Below are 24,445 nucleotides of genomic sequence, written 5' to 3' on the forward strand. Positions count from 1 at the left end.
AATCTACACTGGGTAGGTTCGCAATAAAATTGTGCTTTAAGACAAAAATCCTATCCCAGAAAGCAACATGAAAAATACCAGAAGATACAATGTAATCTGAATTCTCTATAAAAATCTGAACTTTTTTTTTTAATGGAATGAATGATGCCCACTCCAAATTAAACAGCTAGTGTAGATGCATCACACAGTGAATACAATCCACATACATACAAGTGCTAAGATACTTGCCCTTTCACTTTGCTTCTTTATGGTAATATTAAGAACCTGTTTAACAATACTTTCTCTTTTATCCAAGATGTTATAAATATACAATTTCCCCAAGAATGCCACTCACCTGTGCCCCAGGCTTCCTAATTTATAAATCCATACTCTTTTTCCTTCTGAGAATACAACCTTTTACATTTAGAGCAGGTGTGGAGAACCTCTGATCCGCCAGCTGTTTCTGAACTACAACTCCCATCATGCCATGCCACTGGCCATGCTATATAGGGCTGATGGGAGTAGTAGATTCAGCAAACAGCAGCATAGCCAGATTCCCCATGCCTGATTTATGTCAATAAACCAACAAGTGCAATCCTATAGGTGACTACTCAGAAATAAGTCCCGGTGAGTTAAATGGGGGTTTATTACCTGTTAAATGGGATTAGGATTGCAGTCAAAAACAGTTTAAAAAAGAGAGAACAGAAAGTCACCAATGGCCAATTTTTATTTTATTTTTATTTAACAGAAACATTGAGCAACAAGCTGCCCGGTACTAAAGTGCAAAACATTTTGTAGCTGAAATACATATATATTTGTAACATAAACAAGGCACTAGATTCAGAAAAACATCAGCAGACTTTGCCTCTTTTGTTAAAAGTTTGATCACAAATCAATTTAGGAAATGTGCTTTTATTGATGAATTGCACAGGAACTTGAATATAGCATCAGCTGTGTATTAGGCAATAGAAGAATTGGTAACATGGGTTTTATTTCAGTGGCGTAGCGTGGGTTGTCAGCACCCGGGGCAAGGCAAGTAATTTGCGCCCCCTAACCCGTGGATTTCCGCCCCTGACCTGTGGATTTGCGCCCCCTAACCCGTGGATTTGCCCTAACCCCAGATGTTGCGCCCGGTGCGGCCGGCCCCCCCTGCACCCCCCACGCTACGCCACTGTTTTATTTAATGCTGTTTGCTGATTAGAGACATGGTTCCACATGGTCTGATGACGTTGGTCCACCCTAGACAGCCACTGCAGGGTCGAATGCAAACTCCCAAGCAAAATGACCCTCCCCAGAAGCTTTCGACTGCACTTGGCAATTCCACATTGTTGAGCTAATTTATACAAGTGTGGGCACCACGCAACTATTCCTTCCCACTCTGTGACTCACAGCTGAATGCATGAACTGACTCTACTCAGAATTTGATGCGAAAAGAAAGCTCTTGCCATGCATACAAGCCATTGCTTGGTGCTGTGGTCCTCAAGTCATAAACATGCTCAGGTAAACTTTTCCCTATTCAGAACCTGAGTGCGCAATCTTAGCATCTCCACATGCCTTAGAATCTCTCTCTCTCTGAAGCCTTCTTAATCATCATCACTGGAAATGCAATGATCCGCATAACTGAAATCTGGAAACTTGATGGGCAGCTCGCCCCATCTTTTGAAGAGCTTTTTGACAGAAGTTTTCTTGTCGTTGAACGAAACCACAAAATTTTTTATTTGCAAGCAAGGCAGGTCTAGGCCTCGGAACACCATCATATTTCCCCAAACCTGGGAAATAAATGAAGGAATCCGTAAGGAAAAGATGACAACTGAGTAAAACAATCGCTGATTATTAAGGCAACCAAAATTTACAAGCCCATAACAAGACACTTACTTGTCCACAATCTTTGCAGATAATTTCCCAATTGGTTTGATAATCCGCTGCTTTTGCTTGCAGAGTCTTGTTTTCTCTTTTAATATAAAGGTCCCTAAAATGATAGATAAGTAAGAATTAGGATAATACAGGTCACAGCAGTGAAAGGTCAGGGAGGCAAGGGAAGGTGTGTTCCACCCATTTCCACTTCTGGACATTCCTCCTGCTCTCAGCTGCCTAAATAATAATCCAGAATGCGGCAGCCGGAACCACATAACACTGGTCCTGAGAGATCTGCATTGGCTCCCAGTACGTTTCCGAGCACAATTCAAAGTGTTGGTGTTGACCTTTAAAGCCCTAAACGGCCTTGGTCCAGTATACCTGAAGGAGCGTCTCCACCCCCATCGTTCAGCCCGGACACTGAGATCCAGCGCTGAGGGCCTTCTGGTGGTTTCCCTCATTGCGAGAAGTGAGGTTACAGGGAACCAGACAGAGGGCCTTCTCGGTAGTGGCGCCCACCCTGTGGAACACCCTCCCTTCAGATGTGAAGGAAATAAGCAGCTATCCTATCTTTAAAAGACATCTGAAGGCAGCCCTGTTCAGGGAAGTTTTTAATATTTAATGCTGTACTGTTTTTAACACTTGATTGGAAGCCACCCAGAGTGGCTGGGGAGACTCAGCCAGATGGGCGGGGTATAAATAATAAATTACAAAGGCTTCTCTACCAAGAGGCCCGAGGAGGACACTTACGCAAATTCCGTTTTGACACTGACATGATGCATGTCTTCAATGACCTGTATGTCTTCTCCTGAACAGGTCAGCTTGGTACAGTTTTTGCAGAGGAACTTGATCAAGGATGGCTGTTCCTTGCGTTTCTTTGACTGTTCTTTCCTTTCTTTCATTTTTGCCTCCATCTTGCTTTGCAGCTGAAAGTCTCGTATCTAATGAAGGAACAAAGCGCATATGAAGTCATCAGCCTTCCCCCCCCCTCCAAAAAGAAGTCACAAGTTTGAGGTGAACCTGAACACTTCATGTTAGGAAACCGATTCAAGAGGCATTTAATAATAATTAATAATAATAATTTATTATTTATACCCCGCCCATCTGGCTGGGCTTCCACAGCCACTCTGGGCGGCTTCCAACCAAATATTAAAATACAGTAATACATCAAACATTAAAAGCTTCCCTAAATAAATAATAAAAACCACTCTTGTTTTTCTGCCTATTAATCAAATAACCACAGTACTAAAACAACCACCTATATTATATTGGCTTACTTTGAACTATTTATCTTATTTAGTTTATAATTTGCCACAACAGGTAATGACTCTTCCCCTTCCCTCCATATTCTTAGGCCGCTTTACAGGTTAACATTGATCTATTTTATTTCTATTTATTTTTAAAATGTGTAGACTCTGCTTTTCGCCATGGATGCAATCCCAAAGCGAGTTCCAACACAAAATAAAAGATTTAAGACAATATGACATCTGAAACAGAAATTAGCAGCAGCACTACATAATACAAGCAATCACAAAACATCAAATCTACAAGCCGTTAGTAACATGCAATTATTTTAAACTAAAAGAGAGGAAAAAATGCACCCTTCTATTTTTTTACAACTAAGAATGTTTGAACCAAAAATATGTGGGTACATTCACTCCATCTGCTTTTCTCGAGGCTAAACTAAACTGGTCCATCTGTGTATAAGGCAGGGGATGAGAATCTTTCCCTCAGCCTCATTTAACTTTGCATTCTCACTGTAGCAGAGCCAAGATGAGAGATACCCACCTGAGGCTTTAGATGTAAATGGGGCAGATACACTAAGATTAATAAATAATAATAATAAATAATAATAAAATCAGATTTATATACTACCCTTCATCATAAGATCTCAGGGCAGCTCACAGAATAAAACACAGGATAAAAACAAGTAAATACGTAAAACAAGACAGCAAAACAATAGCTCTCCCTTCCTGCAGACACATTTAAAAGGCATTATTATTATTATTATACCACCCTATACCCAGGGGTCTCAAGGCGGTTCACAGAATAAAATCAAGATATAAAACCACAAAATACATAATTAAATAAAAACAACCCAATAGTTCCCCCCTCCTGGCAAAAAAAGGCATTTTTAAAGGGTATAGGATGTAAATCAGATCAGCCAAAGTCCTGGTTAAAATGCACCATCTTTTCCTGGCGCCTAAAGGTGTATAATAAAGGCGCCAGGCAATATTCCCTATGGAATATCAATCAGCCAAAGATTAAGAGAACCACCACACTGAAGTAAAATAAAGAGAAACACCGCACTGTTAGTAACACCGCCACTTAGGATTTGCACACCATTTGCCCTGCCCCACATTCAAAGCCTTATCTTGTTGCAGTCCTGTATCATAGGTTGGTAAAAGTAAGTGAACCAGTATAAAGGAGGGGTTTGAGTGTCGGACTAGGACCCGGGGGCCATGAAGCAAACTGGGTGGCTTCACACGCAAGGACACAGATCTTTCCGGATCTCCTCTTACTCTTTTACCCATCTGGTCCTCTCAGATCCATTTGATGCCAGCTGAAGCAGTCAGTTCTAGGGAAGTGGGGGAGCAAAGAACCCCAATCCACTGGCCTCACACATCAGCCCAGAGCTTTCCTTTACAGTGGTACCTCGGGTTAAGTACTTAATTCGTTCTGGAGGTCCGTTCTTAACCTGAAACTGTTCTTAACCTGAAGCACCACTTTAGCTGCGCCACTGGAACACGATTTCTGTTCTTATCCTGAAGGAAAGTTCTTAACCCAAGGTTAAGAACTGGGTTAGCGGAGTCTGTAACCTGAAAGATATGTAACCTGAAGTGTATGTAACCCGAGGTACCACTGTATTTGAGAAGACAACCTGCTGCTGGTACAGTGGTACCTCGCGTTAAGAACTTAATTCGTTCTGGAGGTCCGTTCTTAACCTGAAACTGTTCTTAACCTGAAGCACCACTTTAGCTAATGGGGCCTCCTGCTGCCGCTGCGCCACCGGAGCACGATTTCTGTTCTCATCCTGAAGCAAATATTACCCGAGGTAATATTTCTGGGTTAACAGAGTCTGTAACCTGTATTATAAAGGAGGGTGGGTGGATGGGTCTCTTCCTTGCCAAAGGAGCTGCATGTGGCAGTGATGTGCAAAGAGGGGCAGCCACGAGGCTCCCCCTCCCAACTTACTTTTCCAAGTTAAAGACCAACGTGGCTGCTCTTTTTGGAACCAGAGCAGCCTTAGCTACGGTATGGGCCATTTACCTTACGTATATACTCTTCTCTGGGCATCGCCTGGACACGTTTGATTGCTTTGTGCATCAATGTCTCGCGGAACATGTTGACGCTTTCACGTTCCACAGCTCCCGATTCCCCCGAGGCCACAAGCACATAGGTGCTCTCGTCTGCTCGAGCTCGTCCACGAGCCTGGAACAGACAAGGCAAATAGATAAATAAATACAGGGCACGTTCAGGTGTACATACAAGCAGGAGTCGGGGTGTGTCTCCTGCCTTCCGAGGGGTGAGCAGCGATCCTGGACCAAGCCACAAATCTCGTTTCCAGCAGGTTAGCGAAATGCTCACCAAAAGCCTATAAGTAATAAGCTCCCTGGCCTTGTTCAAGGCTTTATTGTTAGCGTATAAAGTCCTAAATAACTTGGGACCAGGTTACCTGAAAGACTGCCTGCACCTGTGTAGACCTGTAAGATAAATCGTCCAGGGAAATTCTACTCAAGGCACCCTTGTCCTACAGAATATCATAGGGCAGCAACCCCAAAATGGGCATTTTCTGATAACAATTTATTACTTTTCCCCAAAACAAAACAAAACAAAGAACTTCAATACAAAATCAAATTAGTACAAAAAAAATTGACTTCCCCCATGTCCCTTCCTTGGTTTCATTATTTATCAATGTTCCATTATTTATCAATGTCCATTGTTAACTTCGAAAATCATTTAAATTACCTATTGTCCATTCATAACAAAATTACAAGTAATCCTAAAACCCTGCTAATGTATTTATCTGTGTAAAATGGTTCTGTATATATGCACAAAATGGGCATTTTCTGAATGGAATGCCATTTTCTCTGCAGGAGATGAAACAGAAAAACCCATAAGATTGGGCTGTTTCATGTGCTTGAACCCCACAAATTTTTGTTTGAGTTGCTCTTAAACCCAGCCGGATGGGCGGGGTATAAATAATAAATTATTATTATTAAATTCTTATTATGTGCTTTTACCTGTTTTTATACTGCTGCTTTTTTTAAAAAAAGTGTTTTTACGTGGTATTTTGTTTTAATAACTCTCTAGGGTGATCAGGGAGAAAACAAATCTAAACATACAAATGGGGCATACCTGCATCATAGCTATTTCATTGGTAACAAGGCCATAGCGGATAACTATGTTGCATTCTGGGATATCCAGGCCTTCTTCTGCCACAGTAGTAGCAATAAGGAGGGTGACTTTTCCAGCACGAAATTTTTCAATGACTTCCTTTTGTTCATTCTGTGGAAACACATCGCAAACATGTTCATTAATGGAAGGAAAAATGCATTCGACAGCTAATGGGCAAGTCATGGGGGTTTGGCGAGTTGCACATAAGTTTTCCGTGCTTACATATCCAACATTGCTTCTGAACCAATTTACAAAGGAGCCCAACTTTCAGCAACCATAACACAAGGCATAAATCTTCTCAAAAGCTTTGAATGGATAATACTGGTTCTTCTACAGTAGGGGGTTTAGCTCAACTGGGTTTGATGGACAGGAGACACAAATACAGTTTCACACAAAACCCACCTCAAAAAGATACTATACTAGTAAAATCCCAAGCAGCTTCTTGTGGATTTCCCATGAGATCTGCTCTTAAACATGGTCCTCTGTCCTTTCACCCTACTTGATGGCTTGGAAGTGCTAAGTAGAATCTTCCTCTTTCTGAAAAGCTTAGATGTTAGAGGAACATCTCTAGGTTTGCATGGCCTTTCTTTGGGTTTCCTTCTACAACAAGCCTCTCGGTACTAAATGCTGGAAGTGGATAAATCAGAGGAGGCATGGTGGCATCTCCAGCCCTTTCTTCCAACTAGCTACCTATCCTGAATGTTCTCCATTGGAATCTATTTATTCGCTGAAAAGCTGTGAATGCCACTTTCCCCCATCAATAGGCGAGAGGGAGGAGTCAGAACCAAAGGACCCTTCCCCAAGTCTCGCCGCATTCTTCTTATTGGCCATCTCTCCCCGAAGGCTTAGAGTAGACTTTGGTGGGCAAGAACTGCTCACCTCCTGCATTTTCTCCTCCCCTGGCATCCTTGCACTTCTTCGCCAAGGATGCTATTTGCACAGCTAGAGGTCCTGGGACAAAATGTGCTAGTGCCGCAATGCCTGGCATCCTCTCACTTCTTTACTGGGAGTGCTATTTTAGCTTCTGGGCCTGAGGGGACTTTGTAGGCCACGAGGCAGCCTTCCTCGAACCCTCGTGTTACGTCACACTCCTTCTCTTTGCTGCTCTGGCTGCCCTTGCTTTTTAAATAGAAAAAGCACAAAGTGAGGAAACAAAAATTGGATTTTGGGCTTGTTTGTGGCAGAAGGAACATGATAAACAAAAGGCTCAGCATATCCTTGTAGGAGCTGCCCTCTCTATTTTGGTAGTGACACCAGATTATAGGAGAAAAATGAGTAAGATGCTAATCTTAAATGACTTTCTCCAAGAGTATCACTTTTTGGATTTATTACCACTTATTCCTTGGGGTTTATTCAAGTACTCACCAAATCAAATAGTCAGGATAAGAACAGGCAAGGATTCCTACTCCACCTATCAGAGAATCTGTTCCCTCCCAACTGCGTGGTAAAGAAAAATATGATATCATATTTAACCTTCATTCTTTACCTGAGTCATGGGCTTAAACTCACTATTGTGCCCGGCACCAATAAGATAGTGAGATTTCACTTTAACGTCCTCAAATTTTGGGTCCTCTTCAATCCACTGATGGAGAGCAACAGCACTTTGCCGAGTCTTTGTGAAAATGATTCCTCTGGGCTCAGATGTCTTTGTGAATTCTTCCATTAATGTTCTACGCAGCTTGGTCAGCTTTTCATTTTCGTATTTTGCTTCACTGGCTAACTGCTTCAGCTCCTTCTCTTTCGCTATAAAAACGAACAGGCATAAATGAATAAAACACTGAACCTAACTTGTCACTCCCCATGTGTTATTGGACTACAACTCCCATCTGCCCAGACAATTGGCCATGTTGGCTACGGGTGATCAGAGTTGGGTTCCAACAACCTCTGGAGGGTAACCTGTTGGGTATATGTGATTTATAGCCTATAGCACATAGCAAATACCAACGTTCAATATAGGATCATGGTGGCTTCGTTGCATCACAGAAATGCTAGTACAGATATTTAGTCTGTGCAAAAATAAAAGTAAGTAATGCCATCATACTTAATAAAAGCTTCATACTTGTCACCACCTTGAGCACCATTGGGTAGAAAGGTGGGATACAATTCACCAAATAAGCAATAAATGATACTGAGTGAAACTTGAAAGATTTCATTAGCAAACAATGGAAAAAAGAAAGAAAGGCTGATGGGCAAGACCAGTCAGATGCTAATTTCTGAATCTGGTCCTGCCATTTTATTGCTTAATCAATCTGCTTCTCCATCACACCAATTAGCTGCAAACTGCTAATTAAGGAACAATTAAACTCTAATAAAAAAGGGTGTGTATGTGTTTGTGCATCACAATTAAGGGGGAAAGGTGGCAAGGATGTGCTTTAACTGATATTCCCCTTACTATGTAAGCCATGGGTGGGGAATCTATGGCCTTCCAGAAAGGCAGTGGTCAGTGGGGCAGGCATCAACCTGTATGGGACTTCCAGGCCCTGATGTTCCTGTGGCTTACTGGGAGGGAGAGACAGTGGCAAGGTTGGTGCAGTTCTAATGCTCTGGTGGAACCGATCCAGCACTGCAGTCCATGCATTTGCACCATACTGAGTTCACCCCTTCCCCTCTCTCTTCTAGTAAACCGTAGCAACTCCTGTTATGGGAGGTCATGTAAGCACCCACACCTGCTCCTGCTCCAGAGAACTCCCTTCATCCACTGGCGATGCTGGGCGAGGGTAATGGGATCAGTAAATCAAGCAACATTTGGGCTTCCCATCTCTGCTGGAAGTGAAAGGCAGCCCGCAATAACCTAGGATGCTAAAGAAAAGGAGTCCCACAGATGTAAACTTCTGATGTCATCACTGTGTCCCTGTCAGCCACTATGTTCAAGCTACTATTTTCTGAGTAGGGTAACCTAACTATAAGCAATGGTCGGATTTGGGTTCTTATTTGCATTTGCACAGAGGTTAGTGGAAGAATATATGGCAATTTGCCAAGGGTCTCATGCTTACCATAAAACAAATCTATAAGAAATGCATCAGTTTCATCTGGTTTTGATGCTCCTGGCTGATCCTCATTGTGTTCATTCACTGCCTTCTTCTTACTCTTTTCTTCCTTGTAGAAGCTTTTGAGATGATTATACGCATCAATCATTCGGATGGTGTCATTAATTATCAAGGCATCGTTGTATTTCTTCAAATGCTCTGCACAGACCCGCTGCTTGCGATGTTCTTCTTTGGCAGCTAGGCAGGAGGGGCGGGGGAAACAAATTTTACCAAACCAACAGACAGGTGTCTGGGAGAGTCTTGGACAACCGACATGGCAAAACATTACAAAACACTTAAAAACATGGTTACCTTTCTTCTCCTCTTGAATCACCCACTGTTCATAGGTCTGAGATCCATACTCAGCCCTTGGGTTGAATTGACAATAGCTCTGGATCCCTGTCATTATGTTTATGAGTTTCTCTCTGAACGGATCCTAAAAATGAAAAACATGGGCACTCACTCAGTAATGAGGGAAGGGATACTCTGCCAACATCAACAAGGGATACGAATTCCTTCAGTTTTACATCAGCGAGAGAGAATATTTATATAAACAAGTACATACTCCCCTAGACATGAACAAAATAGCCCAATTACTTCACAGCAAGCCAATTATCAAGCAACAAATGGTTATGCCTATGCAGCTCATGAAAATGGCCCCCAGGTTGCCAGCCTGGATACAACAGAGGTGCAGAGAAAGTGTCGGGGAAGAGGTGGAGGCTGGACATGACGCCTCCCAACTCAGCTGGCCGCTTCGTGCGCGGAGGCTTCGGGTGTGGCACTGCTTCGGCGCGGCATGGCAGAGGCGGGCAAGGGCGGTGAGCTGATGCCAGCCTCTGCCTCTTCCCTGGTGCCCTCCAGAACTTGGTGCCCTGCACCACTAGCCTCTATGGGTAAGACACCCCTGCTTCTCTCTTTGATAGTGTGCATATCAAAACAGATGGAAACCTCCAGCTGAAATGAAATCTTGCTTCCATGATAACGCAAGGACACAAACTGCAGGTCACACAAAGTCCCCTACAGTGATACCTCAGGTTAAGTACTTAATTTGTTCCGGAGGTCCGTTCTTAACCTGAAACTGTTCTTAACCTGAAGCACCACTTTAGCTAATGGGGCCTCCTGCTGCCGCCGCGCCGCTGGAGCCCGATTTCTGTTCTTATCCTGAAGCAAAGTTCTTAACCTGAAGCACTGTTTCTGGGTTAGCAGAGTGTGTAACCTGAAGCGTATGTAACCTGAAGCATATGTAACCCGAGGTACCACTGTGGATGGTTTTCAGTGGCCCACGGATACATATGTCTGCTTGTTATTTTGTGGCCCACAGAAACATAGGTTCACTTATTTCGTCTTGCTTTGTTGTAGTGGCTGTTTGACTGAGGATGCACACGAGGGGGAATGCCTTTCTTACCCACTCTAAAACTGTAATGCCTTTCCTTGTGGGGAAACCACCATGGCTATCCTTCTGAAATGTGGCAGGGTTCATGCCCTCAGATTCCACCCAATTCAATTCTGGCCCAAAAGGAAACAAGTTATACGTAGATGGTTCCGTTTGGGGTGGGGTGGAGGGGGGGAGAGAAAGAAGCAGACTTGGATAGACCTGAAGTTGAATCTTATAGTCCATGAAGCGCCTTGCTTCAAGGTGGGCTCGCTTATGAAGTGCCAGATTTATTATGAAGAGGCAAAAACAGAGAAGAAAGAAATAAATTCAACGAGAAAAAGCCTCAACAAAAATCCATACCTTTCTCTTGTTGTCTGCAATCTCAAATTTCTTGGAGGGTTCTTTCACCTGATCCTTCAGCTGTAGGGCATGTTCTTGAACTGTCATAATTCCATCTGCATCGAGATTGGCACATATCTGGAAGCAGGAAGGTTATAACAGACATGGCACATGCATTTTGTGAGTAATGCTGCCTAAAGACGTAACATTTCTCCCCATGAAATCAGTCTTAACATATATTTTCTAATTAAGCTTTCACTACCTCAGATGATTAATAAGGGTGCCCAACCATGAATAAATATATGCATAGTGGGGGTTTTTTGGCTTCAGTAACAATGTTTTGCCCAATCCAAAATATAGATTTATGGTTGTGGCTTTGATTTCTGGCTTCCTCATCCTCTGGTTTTCTCATTCGCAGTTGGCCTTTTCCAAATCCTCCCATCTCTGCTTTTGCAAATAGGCAAATTAATGTTGTTGTTGTTATTGATTGATTTTTAAAAACAACAACAACACACCAACCAACAATAAATTAAAGAAAGCAGTCAAATCCTAATTCAACAATATAGGGGGAAGTGGGGCACATTGATACACCAACAATATTTCAATATCGAGAAACGTTAATCGTGTCGCGACATCACTAAAACGTGTCTTTACATGTGGGAGTACAACACTTGCAACCGCGCTGCCTGCCAGTTAGCTGTTGGTGTTTGACGAGAGTAGGTGTGTTTTTAGTTCGGCCAACTAAAAAATTATGCGAAATGTAAAAGTGTTCCAACACTGTTTTACGTCATTTAGTTAAGATTTTAAAATACCAAAGGTAAGTTATTCTACTCAGTAATCAGGATTACACGTGATTTTTAAATAAGTTCAATGGTTTTATTAATAATTGTTAGGGTTTTTAAAAAAAATTCTGTTGGGGCATTTTGATACACTAAGACATGGGGCACATTGATATATATAAAAGTGCCCCGCTAGTGTACAAAAGTGCTCCAATATACAAATTTGCCTGAAATCTCTAAACTCATTAAATTGGAAAAGAAAAACTGTTGTTTACTATGTGGCCGAAGTCATTTCTAAATATAGTATGACTGATTATCATGTGTCATATCTCAGGGAAAACCCAGGATCTTGTATGTTTGTCTTTTTTTTAATGGATAGGTGTTTGAGGAAAGATTAACATTAAGTTTTGATGTTTTGTTAAGAAAACCTGCCATAAAGTCTATGATGTGTGTGAAACACTGTTAGTTTTGATACATAATTTAGATTTTAAGTAACAAATTGTAAGGCTGATTATGATCTCTCACAATTAAAAATTGTTTCTTCATTAAATTTTTGCAAATAATTATCATACTCATACAATTTACGCTTTGTATGAAAGTGCCCCGTCCAATGTATCAAAGTGCCCCGTAGGTGGGGCAGAATGATAAAAACCCCTTTTTTAAAACCGAAGTCATTACATTCTTATTATCGTCTAACTTTAATGGTTCTTTTGATTGGTATTATAATATTGATTAGTTATGCCATGCATCAAGCCAAAAAAAATATTATTTGATGCATTTTTGTGACATAAAATATGAGATTGAATTTTTCTGTATCAATCTGCCCCACTCCCCCATTGGTTTGGATCCCGACTTGACCTTCCAAGTCTATGGTGACTTACTTTCAAAATATGCTGCTCAGCCTTTGCCGCATTTTTCGCACCTCCGACGCCAGGTGAAGCTGTCAGTCCCAGAACCTGAGCTTGTGGAGAACACTGCTCGCCCTCTTTCCTTCGCTTCTCATTGTCCCTCTTCTCTTTTAAGTACTGGCGCATGATACCGTTATACACCGCTTCCTTCTGAGTGTGATGGCATTCATCAATGATGATCAGGGAGAACTCTGAGGGAAAACATTTATTTGTTTAATAAGGTGTCTTACCAGCCATTCACCATAAAGTCCCAGGAAGGATTGCAACTTTTGTTTGGGATTAGGGCACCCATTTCCATCGGAACACACACACACACACACACACACACAACTGGTTGCTTGCAATAAACCCAGTCCAGATTGGCAGCCTGCATAGTTTGGCCCCGAGAGACATAATGCACAGTGCACAATCCTAACCATGTCTACTCAGAGGTTCTTTTGAAAAAAGTGGAGAAGTGAAGCTATAGGAAACCAGGCAAAGGGCCTTCTTGGCAGTGGTGCCCTCCCTGTGGAATGCCTTCCCATCACATGACAAGGAGATAAAGAACTACACAACTTTTATAAGACATCTGAAGACAGTTCTGTAGTGGGAAGTTTTTAATGTTTGACCTTTTATTATGTTTTTATGTGTTGGAAGCCTCCCAGAGTGGCCGGGTATAAATAATAAAATTGTTATTGATGATTATTAAAGTATTCCATAAGCAGCATGTCCCAATTTGAGACCTAGCGGCCTCTTTTCTTCCAAAATCTAAGTGTCTGTTTTAAGCATGTTTCTAAAGGTACACAAACAAAATGTGTTTAGGGCCTCAGAACCACGAACAGGCACACAGTTATCCACAATAAATACCTTTTAACTGAACTCCCTCTTCTTCGTCCTGGTCTGCATTTTGCAATGCATTCTCAAGGATCTGAGCTGTGCAGATAATGACATCGTAATCTCTGACAACTGCAGGGAAGGAAATTTTCAGCTGAGAGGCACCGCTCAGCCCAATGACGCGATACCGATGCTTCAGGAAGGGGTGAAATTCTTTCCGGAAATGCTGCTCCACCAATGGCACCTAGGAAAAGGTTTCCAGCCAAGAGTTGGGGATACAACTAAGCCCCTACTGTAATAATGACCTTTCTTTCAGCTCTTTGTGTAGCATCCAAAGCATGCTAAGGAGTTTTGGCCAAAGGTTATGCAAGCTTACCCCATTAACATGAATCACAGAATTGTAGAGTTGGAAGGGATTCTGAAGATCATCTAGTCCATGTGTAGGCAACCTAAGGCCTGGGGGCCAGATCCGGCCCAATCGCCTTCTAAATCCGGCCTGCGGACGGTCCGGGAATCAGCGTGTTTTTACATGGGTAGAATGTGTGCTTTTATTTAAAATGCACCTCTGGGTTATTTGTGGGGCATAGGAATTCGTTCATTTCCCCCCAAAAATATAGTCCGGCCCCCCACAAGGAATGAGGGACAGTGGACCGGCCCACGGCTGAAAAAGGTTGCTGACCCCTGATCTAGTCCAACCCCCTGCAAGGCAGGAATATGAACTGTGCTTCCGCTCAGAATGCAGGATTTCGTTATTTTGGAACCAAATGCCCGCCATCCTACAGTTCTGTGCTTGCATGACTCACATAAGCAGATAGCATAGCGGTTCTCAAAATTGTCTCCCCGCCTCGTTGGACTGCTTGAAGTTTTGTTGGGCACCTTGGTGTACCGCTTAATAAGCGTTTGTTTTTGCTTTATAGACCCAAGAGCAGGCACAATTTTACAACTTTCTGGTAATGCTTTAAGGAGAGGCCACACCAACATCATTTTTAAGAAAATCATTGGCCTTAAGACTGGGGCAGGGTTTCCAAACCTTGGGTCTCCAGCTGTTTTTGGACTACAACTCTCATAATCTCTGACCACTGGTCCTGCTAGCTAGGGATGATGGGAGTTGTAGTCCAAAACAGCGGGAGACCAAAGACTGGGAAACCCTAATGTGGCGTTTGCCTCCTAGGATGGGTCATAAGGAAAGGGTTAAAATGGGTGTGATGTGATTGGCCAGTGAGAATGCAAGGGGGGAGTAAAAGTTAGAGTGGGAGGTTTTGAAAGTCAGTTGAGGTTTGGGAGTTGGGAGTTGAGGATTGGGAGGTGAAGAAGGAAGAGGGAGGATTAGGTGTGGGTCGGCAGAGTTGTATTGTGAGAAAGAGTTAGAGGAATTGTTAGGTTGAGTCAGATAGATAGTTGGAATAATCAGTTTGGAGTTGTTAGGAACTAAGATTAAGAAACTGACAAGAGAAAAATAAACTGAAACCATACGCTTGTTCCTGCATTTAAAAATAAACTTGATTATTTGTTAATGTTAACAACTGTCTGGACTCCGTGTGTCCCCGTGAGAAGCGGGGTGGTGGCAGCGAAGAAAGCAATCACAGTGGTGGCACAGGGTCAATAGACCGTCAAACGTCCGGGGGCCCTGTGTGATCACCACACCTGGATTAGGGTCTTATTAGCCTGTTTGATAACCCAGCCCTGGTTCAAAGACAATCTCGATCTTAACTGTCAGAAAAAAGTACATCAAGCACAGGGCCAGGTACAGATATCCTCGACGGTTTTGCAAGCTTTTTAAGGACCACTAGTAGTTCATGGGACCCTGTTTGAGAACCTCTGGACAGCGTACCTTGTTGACAAGCACGATAACTTTTGCATGCTCTCCGGCTTCCGTTCTCTTATCCAAGTGGTTTTTGGCAATGTAGACGGCCACTCGGGTCTTGCCACTGCCTGTAGGGAGGCAAAGGACAATATTCTTCCCTTCCAGGGCTGGTTTGGCGACCTCCATCTGGTAGTCTCTGAGAGTCAGCTCTGGCTCTGGTGAAACTCTTGTCTCTTCATCCTCAGCATCATCTGCAGGTAAGAGAGACCAAGAAATAGAAAAGCATTCTACTACTCCTCTATCATTTCCGCCATGCAGATTTAGGTGTAAGCCAGAGACGCCCATGTTTTTTGACCAATGATAACTCCTGCCTTCTCCCCTCAACAGCAGAAATGTTTGTGCAAGCACCTGTCAGGCCACAATATATGGCTGATGGGCTACTAGAGTTTCCTTTGGGCATCACGGCTGGTGTCAATTCATTCTTGGGATGAATTGGGCTCCAATCCTGTACACCATAGGTGGGAACCTTTTTCAGCTCAAGGGTCATATCCAAAACAAGCCCAGCCAACCACATGAGGGTAATTTTTGGCAGGTGAGGAGGAGCAATTCAAATATTAATCATGGTTGTTCATATTTCAACATTTTAATGAAGTGGTTCTATTGTGCATTTTAATTACGGTGTCTTTTATATTATTCTGTATTCTAATCAAGTTATTCAATTTTTTTATGATTAGTGAACTATCTTTGCATTCAGTAGTATACAATTTAATGAGTAACAATAGTAAAAGCAACTGAATTTAGGACTGCTTGATGTTGTCAAAAGAATGTGGCCTGTTACTGACTAGAATTATATCTGTATGATAATATTCAAGGGCCAGGATTGTTTTCTGTTTCACCATATAATATGTTTTACTCTGGAGACCTATGGGGGAGAGGTCAAATAAACAGAGACAACTGCATTTTAAAAGACACTATATGGATTGAAAAGCACAAAAAGCCTACTGCCAAAATTTTACGATATGCTAAACCAGAGGTCGGCAACCTAAATGAGGGTCATTTAACCGGCCCATGGACCCCCGCCGCTTGCTCAGTCAGCTCCTGTGCGCTGCGCTAAACCGGCATGGAGCAGAGCGGGGACCGCCTTCTGTGAGGCTGGGCAGCTTCCCATTGGCTGTCTCCAAAAATCTTGCGAAGCAGTTCCTCTTCTGGCGAGGAGGAAAGCCCCACCAGTGGAGAAGACCAGAGGATGCTAGTGAGAGCCTTAACACCGCTCCTGAGCAAGCCAGAGAGGAGGGAAGCACGTAGTCTGAGGCGCAGAGAAGGGCGGAAACGGTTGGGGGTAACGAAACCATTATGTTGGGGGAGGTACAAAAAAAGACCACTCCCAGATTCTGCTAGCAATTGAGCCAGACATGAGCTTTGGGACTCTTCACTGTAAATAATTTTGCACCAAAATAAAGCCTGTAAAACACAGGTCGGAGTCCTGCCTGGTTGCTCTCGAGCAACCGCAACAGCACCTGACAATGGCTATTCACCTCCCTATTTTATCCGCACAACAACCCTGTGAGGTAGGTTAGGTTGAGAGCGAGTGACTGGTCACCCAGGGACCTTCATGACCGTGTGGGGATTTGATGTCTGGCCTCCTGGGTCTTATATCCAACACTCTAACCATAAGGACCTAAGATGGGCCTTCTGGATCAGGCCCATGGCCCATCTAGTCTAGCATCCTGGGAGGAAGGAATATTAATTTATCAAATAAATTGGGTGGGCCCAATACAAACAGAACTACTAGGTATTAATAACATTAATTCATCCAAGAAACTGAAGGATCCCAAGAGCTGTGCTGAATTACAAAGAATTACAAATTGCCCTTCCTTAAATTGATATTTGCATCCTGTCTGTCTCCAAGGCTTTGGATGTCGCACACAAATATTTACAACTTTACGCCTTGAGTTGGGAGGGAAGAACACGCGCACCCTGCTGCCCAAATTACAGCTTTCCTCCGAGCCCGCTATAAACATCCTCTAGGTTAAGAGCGCCTTTCGAATGCAACCCACAGGGCAGCTGGCACTTGCAATGGGCTCCTTACTGGGAAGAGCAAACAAGCTGCCATCAGCTACTGGGCTTTGGGCCAATGGCTGGGTGCTGCCCTTCCCTTTTGGTACAAAACAGTGCTAAGAGGAAGATGGTTGTCTGGTCTCGGACCTCTTGTTTCCTGCACAACAGGGGAAAGAGGGAAAAGCCTCCATTCCATCAAGTATCAAATCTTGAGGCAGGAAGGAGAAACAGAATCCACACTCTCTTTCTCTCTGATCCTCAAGCAGTTCTGATCTCACGTATTCATTTTGATAGATTTTGCTCACAACGCTAGACAGAAGAATGCCACGGTTTCTACCTCGACAGCCTACAAGGATGTGGCTTAAATGCTCACTTATCCAGCCTTTGTCGGCATAATTTAGACAGTAAAATCATAAAAGAGAAAGGAAAAAGGGGGGTCCATAAAACATTGGTATTCCAGACATATTAGACGCATTAAATATGTAAAAGACTCAATAGTCATCATTGAATAAAATTAAGTAGTTTTAAATCTAGGCTAAATATCCTGAAACAGTCGTTTCAAGAATATCATCCCTCAACAGATAGTGTAAATGTTTCGCATTTTAAATAAGAGTTCCGTGGAGAAAGTCAGACCTGAATCACCGTTGGCGAGGCTGCACCGCCCGACACTCTCGCTCACATCACTGACGCTTGCATCCAGCAAACTGACGTCAGAATCTGGCAGACACAATTCAGAAATGAGGGTGTAAATATTTTGTGATATGCAGTGACTTCTATCATAGGTTAACGTGCTTCGCATTTTGATAGACCAGAACGGTCTCCCTCTAATCTCATTTTCAGCAAAGCACCTAGGGAGAGGAATGTGCTGTCCACACAGCTCAGGCTATCTTAGATGCATCAGCTGAAGCAAACCTGAACCTTTCCATGTGTTCAAAATGCTTATATTGCCCTTGTCTGATTAGATTTACCAGCTCTAAAATTCTTGCTTAATACTTGGGACACAACCTTGAATGCCATATCTAGAATTAAACACAGGTCACAATGTGACCTGCTCAGACTACACAAGCTATTAATGCAAGAAAATGTTTGCCTAAGACTGCAATCCTAAGCACATTTTACTAGGGGGTAAGCATTATTTGCCACTGCAGGGCTTGCCTCTGAGTAAACATGCATCAAATTGTGCAGTAAAGCAACCACACTTTCCTAACAACGAATTGCTAAGGGTGCCACCTACTGGTCAATGATGAGCTTACAAAAAGAGTGCAAGAGAGCAAGACATGAGCAAAAAGCTCCTAGCACCACCATTTTTTAAGGACAGATGGGGAACCTTTTGCAGCTTGAGGACCACAATTCCACCCAATATGTTTTAATGTGCTTTGGGAGCTCCACTACAGGGCAGCTCCCATGCTGCAACCACGTAAATAAATAAGCTTTGTTTTAAAAAACAGAGCTGACAGGTTACCCGAAACTGCAGAACTCCCTCCACACGATTCTTCTGAAGCATTCTCCTCATAGGTGAAGCTGCTCCCCAACTGCTTGGGATTCTCAGGTACCTGAGGTTCCTCAGTGCCCATAGTCTCACCTGCAGGCATCCGGTTGACTATTTGCTCTGTTCACACGAAACAAAATGTTATTTAGCAACATCGGAGATCAGCCCCCATACACAGGCAAGCAAAACAGACAATGTGGGGACACAACAAGGCAGGGAAATAAACCATAAGGTAGACCAATGTCACGTTTTAAACTCAAATTTGAAGCAAGGTGTTGGAAGAGCTGTGCCCAGATCTTCTATCGTTTTCCCCAAGGTGAATTCAGACCAAGGTGCTGTAGGAGGGAGAGTAGGAATGTTTGTTTGCTTTTTTAATGTATTTAATGAGTTTTATTAAGCACTAGGGGGAATGCCTGGTGCTGCCTGGGATTTTTAGAAACCAATACATACTGTGATGTTTAAATGGATGGTGTAATTTTTGAGTTTGGATCTGTCATGCCAAAAATCAGGTAAAGTCATGTCTTAGTCTACCATCTTGGGCAGCTGTTCCCAGGATTCCACAACTGCTTAAAATTGTATAAGCGTGCTTTATATTGTTGCTTTCAGCACGTTCCTGTGCACATCTCCTCAGAAGTAAGTTTCACTGAGTTCAACAATTTTTAACAGGTGATGCGTACGTACATTGGACTGCAGCTTTCATGTCAAAATTTACACATATGCAGTTCCCAGCATGTGCTTATTCACACCTTCTGCCCCGCTCTTTCCAGGCAGAAGTCAACACTTTAAAGCTCTGTGTCCAAATGCTCTCCTTTTTTGCGCGAGAGCTTTCCACGCAAAAACCTGCTCTTTGGTGCTCAATCGGAGCAAGTGCCAATTTGAGTTTTCTGTGGATTCCCATTTGCTCCAATTCAGCTTTAAGGAGTGGGTTTTCACAGGGAAAACTCTGGAACAAAAAGAGAGAGAAAGGAATGGGGGCTTGGACACAGAGCTTTCAAGTGCAGACCGAGTCCGGAAAGTGCAGGGGAAAGGTTAAGTGTGGGCAAGCCCTGAGTTTCTGTTTCCCCAGAGCAACTGCAGACCCTTCATGTACAAAGCGAAGGCTAAGAACTATACCTTTTCAAAACTATAAGATCATTTTTCTTACCTTCTTTATGTCCACTTAGGATATCTGCGGCATCTTCATGCCCAGAGTCACGCAGGGCCTGCAGAAACGGCGACAGCCACTCTTTCTTCTGCACTACTCTGCTCAGCAGCACCCTCACTGCTGCTGCATTCCCTGTTGCTGCATTTTCGGCTCTGATCTGGGTTAAAAGAAAAGGGAGGAGGGAAGGAATACTTACACTGGTACTTCTGTAAGATGTATCATAGTACAGTCATACCTTGGTTGTCGAAGTTAATCCATTCCGGAAGTACGTTCAACTCCTGAAACCATTCACAAACCAAGGTGCAGCTTCAATTGGCTGCAGGAGCTTCCTGCACTCAAGCTAAAGCTGCGTTGGACGTTCAGTTTCCGAAAAACATTCGCAAACCGAACACTCACTTTCAGGTTTGCGGCGTTCGGGAGCCAAAACGTCCGAGTACCAAGGTGTTCAAGAACCAAGGTACGACTGTACCTATAAAACAGGTTCCTTTATTGCTCTGCAGAGAAAATACTGGATTAAAAGTATTTCCATGGGTGTGTGCAAACCAGCCTTCCATAGTCTGGTCCTCTCTTGCTCCTTTGTACTGCGGTTCCCATCAACTCTGGCAAGAATGGCCGCAGTGCCTGGGGCTGGTGGGAGTTGTAGTCCATATCATATGGAGGACCCCAGGCTGGTATAACCATTAGTGAGAAAGCAGCTCATAAGTCCTGTATTTTCAAAAATGCAATTTCCGTGGGCAACTGCACAACCTGGACCAGTAACGATGCATTTCACATTCACAGTTTCTTCTGGGAAAGGAACTTGTCACACCCATTATTCAAGCTACCTGTGAGAAATGGAGTGTTTCTGAGTGTGAATCAAAATGTAAAGCTTTTCCTGTGCTGTACTATTCCAGGACTACGATGGGGACAGAATGTTCAGTGCAGGTGGGGAAGAATCCTTCCATGTAGAAAAATAACTTGTCAGGAGACAGACTGCCCTGAATATTTGTCTGTGGAATGCCTATTTCCCAAATACAGTGGTGCCTCGCAAGACGAAATTAATTCGTTCCGCAAGTTTTGTCGTCTTGCGATTTCTTTCGTCTTGCGAAGCACGGTGTCGGGAAAGTTTTGGAAAAGCTTCAAAAATCACCAAAGTCTTCAAAAACCTCAAAAAAGGCTACCACACCGCGTGCTATGAGTTGCTCCTCAAAGTCAAGTCGCAACTGTATTAACGGTGTTAAGAAAAGGGAAACAAACTTGCAAGGCATTTCCGTCTTGCGAAGCAAGCCCATAGGGAAAATCGTCTTGCGAAGCAGCTCAAAAAACCCTTTCGTCTAGCGAGTTTTTTGTTTTGCGAGGCATTCGTCTTGCGAGGTACCACTGTACAGTCGTACCTTGGCTCTCGAATACCTTGAGTCAAATGTTTTGGTTCCTGAACACCGCTAACCGGGAAGTGACTGTTCCGGTTTGCAAACGTTCTTTGGAACCTGAACATCCGACGGGGCTTCCGATTGGCTGCAGAAACTTCCTGCAGCCAATCAGAAGCCACGCTTTGGTTTCCGAAAGTTTTGGAAGTCAAATGGACTTCCAGAACAAATTCCGTTTGACTTCCAAGGTACGACTGTATGGAAAAACAACACAGCAACACTAGGTAGCAATCAAACCTGCAATTCCACCCTGCCACCACCAGCTTCGAGTGGTGCAGTCCAAGGAAAGCCTTTAGCCAGTCGATTCCACAGAATGGTTTGTTTGTTTGTTAGTTAGTTTATTAATTATACCGCCCTTCAACCTGTAAATCTCAGGGTGGTTCACAACATAAAAATACAAGGTGAAAGCACAAAACGCACAATAAAAGTAAGTACAACCCCCACTACCATGAACGAATAAATCCCCTTGACAATGAATGTTTAAAGCGACATGGGTGGCGCTGTGGGTTAAACCACAGAGCCTAGGACTTGCCGATCAGAAGGTTGGCGGTTCGAATCCCCACAACGGGGTGAGCTCCCGTTGCTCGGTCCCTGCTCCTGCCAACCTAGCAGTCCGAAAGCACGTCAAAGTGCAAGTAGATAAATAGGTACCGCTCTGGCGGGAAGGTAAACGGCGTTTCCGTGCGCTGCTCTGGTTTGCCAGAAGTGGCTTAGTCATGCCAGCTCCCACATGTACGCCAGCTCCCGCGGCCAATAAAGCGAGATGAGCGCCGCAACCTCAGAGTCGGCCACTACTGGACCTAATGGTCAGGGGTCCCTTTACCTTTAACCTGATCTTAATGTGGGGATGGGCCCTCTAACCTTACCCTAAATATGTGAATGGATGAGAGAGCTCAGTCGATATAGAACGTGAGACTCTTGATCTCAGGGTTTGAGCCCCACTTTGGGCAAAAGATTCCTGCACTTCAGGGGGTTAGACTAGATGACCCCCATGGTCCCTTCCAGCTCTGCAATTCTGTGATCCTATGATATATACCCAAATACCTCTCTCTTGAGGGGTTGGATCACGGACGAATTGTTTCAGGCAGCGTTACCTACCCGCTCCACGTCCTCGAAGGTAAAAAGCTGGCACTTATCGGCTACCTGCGTGGCTCTCAGCTTCTCCACGAGAGTCCAGGAGAACAAGTTCACCAGGAACTTGCCCGTGTCGTCCATGGCCTCGAGGGAAGGCGAGGGCAGCTCGCTCATGTTGGGGTCCACGTAGTCGGCGGCGCTGAAGCCGCCCCTCGACAGCGCCTCGTAGAATTCCTGGCACAGGCCCGGCGGGCGGCGGTCCTTCTCCAGGGCGCGCAGGAGCTGCTCGGCCGCTTCCACGTCCCCGCGGCGCTCCGCCACGGCTCGGATGACGTCCTTCTCCTCGTGGGGCAAAGAGGGCATCTGGTCCAGCACGGGGGCCACGCGCATGTTGCTCTTGATCCGCCCTCTGAAGCAGCAGATCAGGTACAGGATGGCCTCCTCGCGGGAGGGGGCCGCCGCCTCCATTCTGCCGTCCAGGGTCTCTTCGCTCGGCCAGGAGGACCGCCCCGTCTGCACGTAGGGAAGGGCGATCGTGGCTGTTGCTCAAAAAGACAAAGCTAAAGCCAAGCAATCTCTCTCGTTGCTCTTGGAAGTTTTGTCTTTTCCTGGAGGCAGGAGCAATACTCCGTTCTTACCGATTGCTTCCTTTGCCACTGGGCTAGGCGACTCCGCCGGCCGCTTCTTATAGGACATGGCACTTTCGGTTTCTATTCTCGCCTGGTGCTCGGTTTCCAAACGCTGGTCGGCTTTTTCCTGCAGGCGAGTTTCGCTTTCCCGTGCTTTGCTCGCAGCACAAAGGACGCAACCACGGCGATCCGCCGTCCCAATCAACCCGCGCAATCCTTCGCAAGGAATGGGGGGGGGGGACCTGTGTCTGTCTCCAGGGGTGGTTGTACCCCCATGCCCCGCTCCCAGCTAGGATGGCCAATACCGAGGCATGACTGGAGTGCAAAATGTCCAGGATCGCAGGTTCCCGTCCCTGCTGCATCCAGTTTGGCTCAAGGGTCACTTCCAGGGGGTTTGCTTACTGAGCGTTCATTCAGATTTGTTTACTGGCAGGTTACGCAATAGGGGTTTCTTGACTGTCTCTATTTTCTGGCGAGATTCAATCACATGCCCGGTAAGTAAAGCTGTTTTGAAGCACTTGGATATGGCTGCATGGTTACGTGGGAGCCGGTTGAAATTAAATCCTTCGAAGACAAGTCCTTTGGCTGGGTCGGACGATATGGGATTGGGGGGGGGGGGGCAACTCCCATCTCTGCCAGCACCATCCGTTAAGAGTTTGGGTGTAATCTTTGACACCTCCCTTTCCATGGAGGCGCAGATTGCAGCTATAACAAAGGTGGCATTTTTTCATCTCCTCCAAGTTGGCTCCTTACCTCTCTCGCCCTGACCTAGCCACTGTGATCCACGCAACGGTCACCTCCAGACTGGATTATTGTAACTCGCTCTACGTGGGGCTGCCCTTGAGACTGACCCAGAAACTCCAGCGGGTGCAGAATGCTGCAGCGAGACTCCTTATGGGGTCCTCGCTGCGAGATCACATTCACCCGGTGCTATACCAGCTGCACTGGCTCCTGGTGGAGTACAGGATCAGGTTTAAGGTGCTGGTTTTAACCTTTTAAGCCCTATACGGCCTAGGACCCTCGTACCTACGGGACCGCCTCTCCTGGTATGTCCCACAGAGGAACTTACGGTCTTCAAACAAAAACATCTTGGAGGTCTCGGGCCACAGAGAGGTTAGGCTGGCCTCAACCAGAGCCAGGGCTTTTTCGGCTGTGGCTCCAATCTGGTGGAACGCTCTGTCACAAGAGACTAGGGCCCTGCAGGACTTGACATCTTTCCGCAGGACCTGCAAGATGAAGCTGTTCTACCAGGCCTTTGGCCAGGGCACAGCCTGACCCCCTCCTTTGGCAATCCTCACAGAACTCTAGCCCAGTGGTTGCCATTAATCTGATTTGAATTAAATTTATAATGAAATGATTTTAGAATGTTG

The 24,445-nt window shown here is 44.5% G+C and overlaps 1 protein-coding gene across 1 annotated transcript; it reads right to left on the reverse strand.

Moving 5' to 3' along the window:
• Positions 1-1,158: 1,158 nt before the first annotated feature.
• IFIH1 (interferon induced with helicase C domain 1) lies at positions 1,159-23,446 on the reverse strand. The gene is made up of 16 exons (XM_028747192.2): positions 22,471-23,446; positions 19,967-20,123; positions 18,796-18,942; positions 17,967-18,050; positions 15,303-15,526; positions 13,505-13,715; positions 12,632-12,849; positions 10,993-11,109; positions 9,570-9,693; positions 9,225-9,455; positions 7,718-7,974; positions 6,193-6,342; positions 5,104-5,265; positions 2,584-2,774; positions 1,855-1,948; positions 1,159-1,748 (listed from the first exon to the last, which is right to left on the reverse strand). The coding sequence occupies exons 1-16, from the start codon at positions 22,912-22,914 to the stop codon at positions 1,563-1,565; spliced, it is 2,997 nt and encodes a 998-aa protein (XP_028603025.2). The 5' UTR covers positions 22,915-23,446; the 3' UTR covers positions 1,159-1,562.
• Between the last annotated feature and the right edge of the window lie 999 nt (positions 23,447-24,445).

The sequence above is a fragment of the Podarcis muralis genome, chromosome 1 (genome assembly GCF_964188315.1).
Source record: "Podarcis muralis chromosome 1, rPodMur119.hap1.1, whole genome shotgun sequence".
Lineage (NCBI taxonomy): Eukaryota > Metazoa > Chordata > Lepidosauria > Squamata > Lacertidae > Podarcis > Podarcis muralis.

Bases quoted from the DNA above. Each gene is read 5' to 3' on its own strand.
- IFIH1 (XM_028747192.2), bottom strand. From the start codon at position 22,914: ATGGAGGCGGCGGCCCCCTCCCGCGAGGAGGCCATCCTGTACCTGATC. The intron at 5,266-6,192 runs GTATGCCCCATT...TGTCTGTTCCAG, and splicing joins ATGAAATAGCTATGATGCAG to GCTCGTGGACGAGCTCGAGC. The intron at 1,949-2,583 runs GTAAGTGTCCTC...CTATCATTTTAG, and splicing joins AGTGTCAAAACGGAATTTGC to GGACCTTTATATTAAAAGAG.